Raw genomic sequence first — 9,438 nt, 5'->3', positions numbered from 1 at the left:
ATCACCAATCCCTTCCCCAACAATGTGTGACCAGCCCTCCCTCTACATGTCCCATTGACCCCTGTCCTTTCTGGGCTACTCAGATGAAGCAGAGCTGTGTCCCGCCCTTCTGTGTGACATGGCCCCCCCCCCTCCCTTTTATGCGGGTGGTGCCTAGCCCATCCCTCCTCAGAAGTGCTTTACCAGTACAGGTCGTGTCTCCCAACCAGAGACACCATCTGAAGAAAACCAACCAATACCAACATAAGTGGCTCTTGTCAGGGCTCTAAATCTGTTCTCACTACATGCCCTGATTTTTGGTGGCAGGATATAACAAGAATATTACCTAAATAGAAAAATCAGGGTTTCACTCATACGTGGAATATAAGAAATAGTGCAAGGGATTACAGGGAAAGGAGGGGAACTGAGTGGGAAAAATTAGAGAGGGAGACAAATGATGAGAGATCCCTAACTCTGGGAAACAAACAAAGGGTTGCAGAAGGGGAGGTGGGTGGGTGATGGGGTAACTGGGTGACAGGCACTAAGTAGGGCACTTGATGAGATGAGCACTGGGTGTTATACTATATGTTGGCAAATTGAATTTAAATTTAAAAAAAAATTGGGGGGGGGATCCCTGGGTGGCTCAGCAGTTTGGCGCCTGCCCAGGGCGCAATCCTGGAGTCCCGGGATCGAGTCCCGCATCAGGCTCCTGGAATGGAGCCTGCTTCTCCCTCCTCCTGTATCTCTGCCTCTTTCTCTCTATGTCTATCATAAATAAATCTTTAAAAATAAATAAATAAATAAATAAATAAATAAATAAATAAATATAAATAAATAAATAAATAAAAATAAAAACAAAAATAATTTTTTTAAAAAATAAAGTCAGTCAGATAGTAGAATGAAACAGTAACTGAATTAGAGTCTCTATAAACCAGATAATTTGTGGAATGAGGCTAGGAACATATATGTCTCCACGTGTACAAGGAATCCAGTAATAATACTAACAAAAAATTAATAACAAAAAAATCACAGACATATAAGGAAATGCTGAGTTTTGTACATACACACATCCATCCACAGAATTCTAAGGTTATTTTTTTCAAAGATAAGCTTTAAGAATGATGTCCATATCAGATATCAGTATCCTAAAACAAAAAAGGAAAAAGAGGCAACTGGTGACTCAGTTGTTCAACGACCGACTCTTGATTTCGGTTCAGGTCATGATCTCGGGGTCATGGGATTGAGTCCCACAATGCACCCTGCACTCAGCAGGATGTCTGCTTGAGGATTCTCCCTTTGCCCCTCCTCCTGCTCTCGCTTTCTCTCTCTCAAATAAGTAAACCTTTAAGAAAAAAGGGAAAAATAAATGGGATTGGCAAACTACAGGAAGCACTCAAAAGCCAACATAATATAAAAAGTATTAGTACTATTATAAGAAAATCCACCCTTTGAAGTACTTTGTTAGGCCTGGAGAAAGTATGTGGGGCAGGGTGAGTGGAAGAGGGGTAGAGGAGAGAAGCTGAGAAGAAAGGGTTATGGAACACAATGAGATGAGGACCAAGGGAGGCCTCTACAGCAGGGTTTACTCTATATGCAATAGGGAACCACTGAAGAGATTTTAAAAGGAGGATGACATTATTTCACATGCATTTTAGAGGGGGGAAGAAACGATTCTAAATAAAGAGAATGTCAGGTTCAGCAACACCAGATGTTCAAGCACAAGATTATGGCCTGGATTAGGATGACAGCAGTGTGAATGGAAAGGTAAGGATGGATTTAAGAGACTGCTGGAAGTAGGATGGTTTGAGGTTGAGTGGTGAGAAAAAGAAATCAAACAAGTAGAAGGTACAGTTATCTCCTAAAATAAGGAAAAGAGGCAAAAGAATGCATTCAAAGTCTGGGGGGAATAAAGGGTAAAATTCTGACATGCTATATTTCAGGAACCTAAAGCAGATGCAAGAAAAAAAAAGGTTTCTAGGAGACAGCTGTATCTGTGGGGATAGGAGGTCTGGGCTGGAGATACTAATTTGAAGCTCACAGACCAGCCTCCTCCAGGAAATCTGCTGTCTTTGGAAAGGCCTCAAACTCCCCTCCTGGTCCATAAGCTTCCTAAAAAAAAAAAAAAAAAAAAAAAAAAAAAAAATCTAGAACCAACAACCTCAGAGTAATGAAAATATCTTTCTCTCTCTCTCTCTCTCTCTCTGAAGTTTCACTCCTGTTAACTAATCCCTCCCTCACCGCAGAAAACCTTCCACAGCTCCATCCTGTCTTTGAGCCTTAAGCACGATTCAGAAACCAGCCCTACTCCCCAGTGAACTTCTGTGTTCACTGTGAAGGTCAGGAAAGTATGTGCCATGTCTCTTTTTCATTTTACACTTCAGGGAATTTCTGTGAGGAAATGTATGCTTTCAAGATCCAAGAAAGCCAGTTGATTAGCTGAAGCTCGGAGGAGGTGGTTGAAAATCTATGTGTATCAACGATAAGACCTAGATTCTACTTCTAGTCTTTGCAATCTTGTGTGATTTTGAGACACTGATATAAATTCTGTTTCAGTTCTGTTACCTGCAGATCAAGATAAAAAACGATACCAGCCCCACTAACCTTTCAGGCTTGTTGTGCCACTGGAATGAGATTATGGGCTTAGAAGACTTTGAAGGACTAGAGTGATACAAAGTATAATTAGTTTTACATCCCAGACTGACCTCATACAAAATCACCAAGGACAGTATCTATAAAGAATTTAGCTCAGGGCCTGGGATTTGGTTAAGTACTATTAGTGAAAGTGTTCTTCTAAGAGTGTGCTCCGAATTATCCGAGGATGACCCTAGCAGTTTACTACTAAGAAATTTTTCATTAGGTAAAAAGCACTGACAGGTCCCATCTTCTGAGTTGTCACCAATACCCAGTAGGTCCTAGGTAATACACCGTAGAGCCTCTATAATCTGGAATAGAGACCATTCCCCAACTGTCAAAATAACTAGGTTCCCTGAGGGCTTTTCATTTCCACATGCCCTTTGCAAGAAGCTGGTGATCAGGACAACAGACCAAGTTGGTGATGATGGCTGAGTGATGAAACAAACAGTGATCACAGGGAAAGATGAAGGAAGTGTAATAAAGATGGGAGGGGCTAAGCAAAAGTATAAGTATTAGGGGGTTCAGAGTAAAACTGGGGAGGTTCAGAGTAAACCTGGGGACACCGCCTGAGCTAAGGTGGTGAATCTTGTCCCCCACAGCCCTGGCCTCAGAAACTCCATATGGAAGATAAGTCCTGAGCCTGGAGCTCACTTCCCCATAGACAGCTGATTTGGGTAGATGGGCTTTTAGGGAGAGCAAGTAGAGGGACCTGGATCTGCAAGTCTAAGTCTATGAAACTAGGCTTTTCTTTCTTTTTCTTTTTTTTTTTTTTTCTCCTTCCCTAAAAGATCCAAGAGAGGCACAGTGCATCTTCCCTGGAGGAAAAGGGCCTTCATCTGTCTACCTGGAGTCCTCTTCTGCCCCCGTTTATGCCCAGAGCTGCTTTCCAATCCCATTTCATATCCCCATGCCTAACCATATCCACTGGTTCTACCAGGTGTTCCTGACGAGAACACTGTCCTGAGAGTTCCATACTCTGATCTTCTGCATCTCCCAAGGAAAGATCTGGATTGCTATGAAATTTATCTTCTATTTGGGTGTCCTTGCTGGTATGTATCCATGACCAACTACTCTGTCCTATAAGGCACAGGTTAATAGTGTAGGCTGGAGTAAGGCAGACTGGGGTGTGTGGAGAAGAGCCTAGGAAAAATGGTCATGGACAGAATTAGGTATCTCTGCTCCTTGGACCCACCCAAAGGCTCTCAGGAGGCTGAGCCCACCCTTCCAGTGCTAAGCTACGGAGTGGGTGATGGTGCTCACTCACCTTGGAGGATGCTCAGCAATGAGCAAGGTGAGTCCATATGAATGCTCAGCAATGAGCAAGGTGAGTCCATATGTGTGCCTCATCACCCACAGGGCAAGTCCCAGTGTAGTAAGAGGGATAGAGGACTCATTTTGAAGTCTGATATTCCCCGTGTTTCAAAAACTAAGAGACTCAGAATGTAGGGAATGAAGAAGGTAGAAACAAGATGAAATGGGAGTGCCCTACTTCCTGCACCCCCTGACTTCCAAGAACTCCTTCTGATGGCATAATTTGCTGGTGAGGCACTTCCCACCACTTTCTGACTGCCTGTGTTGCATCACTATTAGCTGTGTGAGCTTGGACTAGTAAATTAACCCATCTGTGCTTCAGTTTCTTTAGTTAAAATGGGGATATTACTACCTGTATTTTAGAGATGTTATAGAGATGTTGTGAAATGTTAAATAAATCCATGTAAACCACTTAGAACATGAGGATATTACTATCTGTATTATAGAGATGATGGGGATATTACTACCTGTATTGTAGAGATGTTGTGAAATGTTAAATAAATCCATGTAAACCACTTAGAACAAGCTTAATGCCTCTTGTCCTTATTAATATGCCACTTTGTTTCCCTTGGGATTTCTGTGTGAACATAAAAGGGTGTAGGGAGGTATAGGCCAAGGCTTGGGAAGGATTAATGAAAGAACGAAGGACAGCCAAGATAAGAATAGTACTTTATTTCTGACACTACAAGCAGCCTTCCTCTTTTTCTTCTCAAGTGTTTTTCTTAATTCATTTTTTAAAATGAGAGACTCTTAACTCTAGGAAACAAACTAGAGGGTTGCTGGAGGGGAGGGGGGTAGAGGATGGGATAATTTGGTAAAACAGAGCTAACCTATGACTCAGCAATTGCACTACTGGCTATTTACCCCAAAGATACAGAGGTAGTGAAATAAAGGGGCACCTGCACTGCAATGTTCATAGCAGCAATGTCCACAATAGCCAAACTGTGGAGGATCTGAGATATCTTTCAACAAATGAATGAATAAAGATATGGATAAAGATATGGTGTGTGTGTGTGTGTGTATAATGAAATATTATAATGAAATATTACTCAGCCATCACAAAGGATGAATACCTACCATTTATGTCGATATGGATGGAACCAGAGAGTATTATACTAAGTGAAATAAGCCAATCAAAGAAAGATATCATCATAAGGTTTCATCCATATGCAGAATATAAGACATAGTGCAGGGGACCATAAGGGAAGGAAGAAAACTGAATGGGGAAAAAAAAAACAATCAGAGAGGGAGACAAAGCATGAGAGACTCTTAACTCTGGGAAACAAACTGAGGGCTGCTGGAGAGGAGGTCGGGGGGGATGAGGTAACTGGGTGATGGACATTAAAGAGGGCATGTGATGTGATGAGCACTGGGTATTATATGCAATTGATTTATTACTGAACTCTATATCTGAAACTAATGATGTACTATGTTGGCTAATTGAATTTAAATAAAAAATATATACTAAATCTTCATATTAAAAATTTGGAAATATTAAAAAGAAAAAAAAATAAATTGTTCATAATCCCACCTCTCAGTCAACACATGCTAACATTTTAAATTTGAGCACACATTCATAATCTTTGTCTATCTTGGAATATTTCTTTATTAGGCTACAGGTGATGCACTGTTTACACTCTTGATTCCTATTTCTAATTGCTTTTCAAACAGAATCAATTCACATCCCTACATTCAGTGAAAGAGGGTCTTTTTCATTGTAGTTTCTGAGATTTTAATGTTACCAACATTAAAGCAAAAATTATTATTATAAATATTAGATAAAATGGTATGTCATTTTTATTAGAAAAAGAAGGTCAAACATTTTCACATTTCTTGGCCAATTACTTCTTTAAAATTGTTCATATTCAAAAAAATAAAATAAAATTGTTCATATTCCTTTTCAACTAGGAAACTGCTGATTGTCTTATTTGTCTTAAGACCTGTCTTATCTCTTAAGAATGTTCTATATATTAAGAATACTAATTATTTTCTCAGGGACAGTTTTCTATGCTCACTCTGTGCAAAAAGAAGACCATGCTCCCTATCTGGCATACCTCAGGTCTCACTTCAACCCCTGCGTGGGTGTTCTCATCAAAGACAACTGGGTGCTAGCCCCAGCTCACTGCTACTTACCGTGAGTGCCAGGGACCCTCACGCCCACACCCTGAAGCCCCTGTGACTCATTCTACATCAATGGTTCTCAAATGATGGCAACCTTCCTTCCAGGGGACATGTGGCAAAGTCTGAAGATACTCTGGGTTTGTTACAATGCACTAAGGAGGGTGCTGTGCTCTTGGCATCTATCTAGCAACCAGAGGCCACACCAAGGCAGCCACTGAACACCCTACAGTGTGCAGGCCAACCCCCACAGCAATCATCCAGCTCCAATGTCAGTAGTGCTTCTGGTGAGGAAACCTACCCCCCAGAGCATGCCTCCTCAGTCTCCCTGCAGCTTTTTCAAGTTCTTTACTGAAAATATGAATGTGTCTTAATGTGCCATATCAGTTAAGGGACTGCAGGTAACTGAGGGTGCACGCAAATTAGACAAACTGAGGAGAAGAGTTCAGTGACCCCAGGATTATTATTGGAAAAGTATAATTACTACCCCTATGCTTAAGGGGGCAAGAAGAGAGAATAGTTACAAGAAGAGGAGCAGGGAAGCGGGGGAGGGCGGGGGAGAGAAAGAGAAGGTGGGGAGCACTGCGTGGTGGGACTGCCTGATAGGAAGCACTGTGCAGCAACCCTGCAGGAAGGGAGCTGGGTGGATCAATACTCCAGCCTCATTTTTCTCCCTCCAATTACTACCAAGTGCTTGCTATCAACCAAAACCTAATCAGAGACCAGCAAACAGGAGAATCCATTGACTTAATCCACATATATCACCTTCCAAAGATAGAGAGCAGGATGAAATCGGGTTGTGAGTGGATCTGATGAAGCAAACAGCTCTAATACTTAGGTCATCCCATTCTCTTAGCTGCACCAGAATGGAAATGCCCATTTGGATAGGCTGGAGCTAGAGCAGAGGGAAAACAGTATTTCTATGCCATGCACAATTTTCCTCTCTTCTACATTAAAGATACTACATGAAAACACAGTGGTTAAAGACTCCACCACTTACTGTGTGACCGTGGTTGAATTACTACATGTGCCTCCATTACTTCACCTGTAAAATGGATTAAAATTAGAATCCACTTCATAGTTTAGTTGTGGTCAGTCAATGAGGTAATCCAAAGAAAGCAACTGGCACAGTACTACCTGACACATTGTAACATTCAATATCATCTTTGACAACAGTGATGATGATGATGATGACGATGATGATTGTGATGGTGATAGTGACAGTGATTACTTCCAACCCCTTCTCCCTCCAGAAACCTAAAAGTGATGCTGGGAAATTTCAGGATCAGAGTCAGAGATGGCACAGAACAGACAATTAACCCCATCCAGATTATCCGCTACTGGAACTTTAGCCATACCTCCCCACAGGATGACCTCATGCTCATTAAGCTGGCGAAACCTGCCAAACTCAACAATAAAGTCCAGCCTCTACCCCTTGCCACCAACAATGTCCGTCCAGGCACCACCTGTCTACTCTCAGGTTTGGACTGGAGCCAGGACAACAACGGTGAGTGTACCTCCCACAGTAAATCAGAGTCATCAGTTAGCGCTGAGGAAGAGTACCAGGTCCACATAGCTGAGAAGAGAGGAGAGGAGAAGGGGCAGAGACCATGGGTGATCTAGCAAAAAGAGATCCATTCAGAAGTCCAAAGCTCCTCCCTCCCCAGGGTGCTGACATACCACTACCTCCTTGAGGTTTCAGGTGCTGGAGCCACCAGGCCATCTGACTCTGCACAGAGGCCACACCATCCCTGACAGTCAGAGGCAGAACTCCCAAGGAAGAGGCTATGCTCCTCCCTTGCATATAGGCTTGTTTTGCATGGAGAGGACATCTCTGAGAATCTGAGTCAGGTCACCTCTTATTCCTCCAAGACTGGACACAGAGTAGAAAGGAAACTCTGCTGCTTAAACAGATGTAAAGGCTATTTTTAAATCCTCTGGATTAACTCTTATAACCATGCATAAGATCATTCCTTTTTGTTTCAGACATACACACAAGATACCAGTGGAAAGAGACAGTAGTGGTTGGAGACACTCCATAACAATGGCAAACAGGAAGGCTTCTTTTATTGTCTTCCCTCAGGTAGACATCCTGATTTAAGGCAGAACCTGGAGGCTCCTGTGATGTCTGATAAAGAGTGCCAGAAAACCGAACAAGGGAGAAGCCACAGGAACTCCTTATGTGTTAAATTTGTGAAAGTCTTCAGCCGAATTTTTGGGGTAATCTTTTCTCTATATTCAGTTTTCATTTGCTTGTATGTGTCTAGTTAACCAAGCGTGACAATAAAAAAAAAAAAATTAGAAAGCCCTCATCCTCTCACAATTTTTTGAGAATTTTATAAGGCTGCAGCAAAGCCCCCATTGTGCCTTCAGTAATGTGCCCTCCTTACAGATGTCTTTATTCATTAAAGCATGTCATGTAGCACCTCCACTTTGCTACATTTATTATTTATTCTTATAGCTGGAAGTCAAAATGGGCTTAGAAAAATTCAAACTTTTCACAATGGAAACTAGCTTCACCAGTCCAAATAAAAAAGGTTTGACTCATTTTATATGTGAGTCCTAGAGAGGTTTTTCTCGGACTTTCTCAAGACAAAACAAAGCTAGTCACAGCAAAGCTAGATAAATGACTTCAGCTTCCTGTCTCCTGATCTGGTGCTGTTTTCATGACCTATCATGCTACCTCTAGGCAGAGCTTATCCATATTGGGGACAAGAGGTCTCCTATGACAAGATCTGATCATATCTCTCTCTTCCTCTCTCTGCACAATCTCTGGTAGGAGGTGGCCGTCGCTACTGTCATCTGCAAAAACAAGCTCCAGGGGATTGAGGTTGGACACTTCATGGGAGGAGATGTTGGAATCTACACCAATATTCACAAATATATACCCTGGATTGAGAGTATCACTAAAGACAAATGACATCCTACTACTCCCTCTGCATCCCACTGGCTTTGTCATTGACTCTACCAGCCACTACTTTTCCCAAACTCAAAATAAAACTTCCAAGTAGAAATGTATCACACCAGTAGCCTACGTTTTCTTGGTTGTGTCTCTGCCCATATTCCATCATTTTATGAAGGACCAAGAATGAAATATAAAATGAGGACTTATCACACTGTACTAGGGCTACATACATTATCTTCTTTAATGCCTTTGAGGTTATCTTCCATGCCCACCTTACAAATGAGAAAGTTGAGAATAAAAAGAGTACTTACTGGAAAACAGTGGAGACGTTCCTCAAGAAGTTAAAAATAGAGCTACCCTATGACCCAGCAATTGCACTTCTGGGTATTTACCCCCAAGATACTGCTGTAGTGAAACACTGGGACACCTGCACCCCAATATTCATAGCAGCAATGTCCACAATAGCCAAACTGTGGAAGGAGCCACAATGT

At 41.9% G+C, this 9,438-nt stretch overlaps 1 protein-coding gene across 1 annotated transcript; it reads left to right on the top strand.

Moving 5' to 3' along the window:
- The first annotated feature begins 3,628 nt into the window (after positions 1 to 3,628).
- Positions 3,629 to 8,962, top strand: PRSS37 (serine protease 37). The gene is made up of 5 exons (XM_041751813.1): positions 3,629 to 3,662; positions 5,920 to 6,058; positions 7,296 to 7,549; positions 8,126 to 8,262; positions 8,822 to 8,962. The coding sequence occupies exons 1-5, from the start codon at positions 3,629 to 3,631 to the stop codon at positions 8,960 to 8,962; spliced, it is 705 nt and encodes a 234-aa protein (XP_041607747.1).
- The last annotated feature ends 476 nt before the right edge of the window (positions 8,963 to 9,438 follow it).

This window comes from Vulpes lagopus, chromosome 4 (assembly GCF_018345385.1).
Source record: "Vulpes lagopus strain Blue_001 chromosome 4, ASM1834538v1, whole genome shotgun sequence".
In the NCBI taxonomy this organism is placed as follows: Eukaryota; Metazoa; Chordata; class Mammalia; order Carnivora; family Canidae; genus Vulpes; species Vulpes lagopus.
The sequence above is the reverse complement of the archived record's forward strand: the minus strand, read 5'-3'. Positions and strand labels throughout refer to the sequence as shown.

Bases quoted from the DNA above. Each gene is read 5' to 3' on its own strand.
- PRSS37 (XM_041751813.1), top strand. From the start codon at position 3,629: ATGAAATTTATCTTCTATTTGGGTGTCCTTGCTG. The intron at 3,663-5,919 runs GTATGTATCCAT...TTATTTTCTCAG, and splicing joins CTATTTGGGTGTCCTTGCTG to GGACAGTTTTCTATGCTCAC. The intron at 8,263-8,821 runs GTAATCTTTTCT...AATCTCTGGTAG, and splicing joins TCTTCAGCCGAATTTTTGGG to GAGGTGGCCGTCGCTACTGT.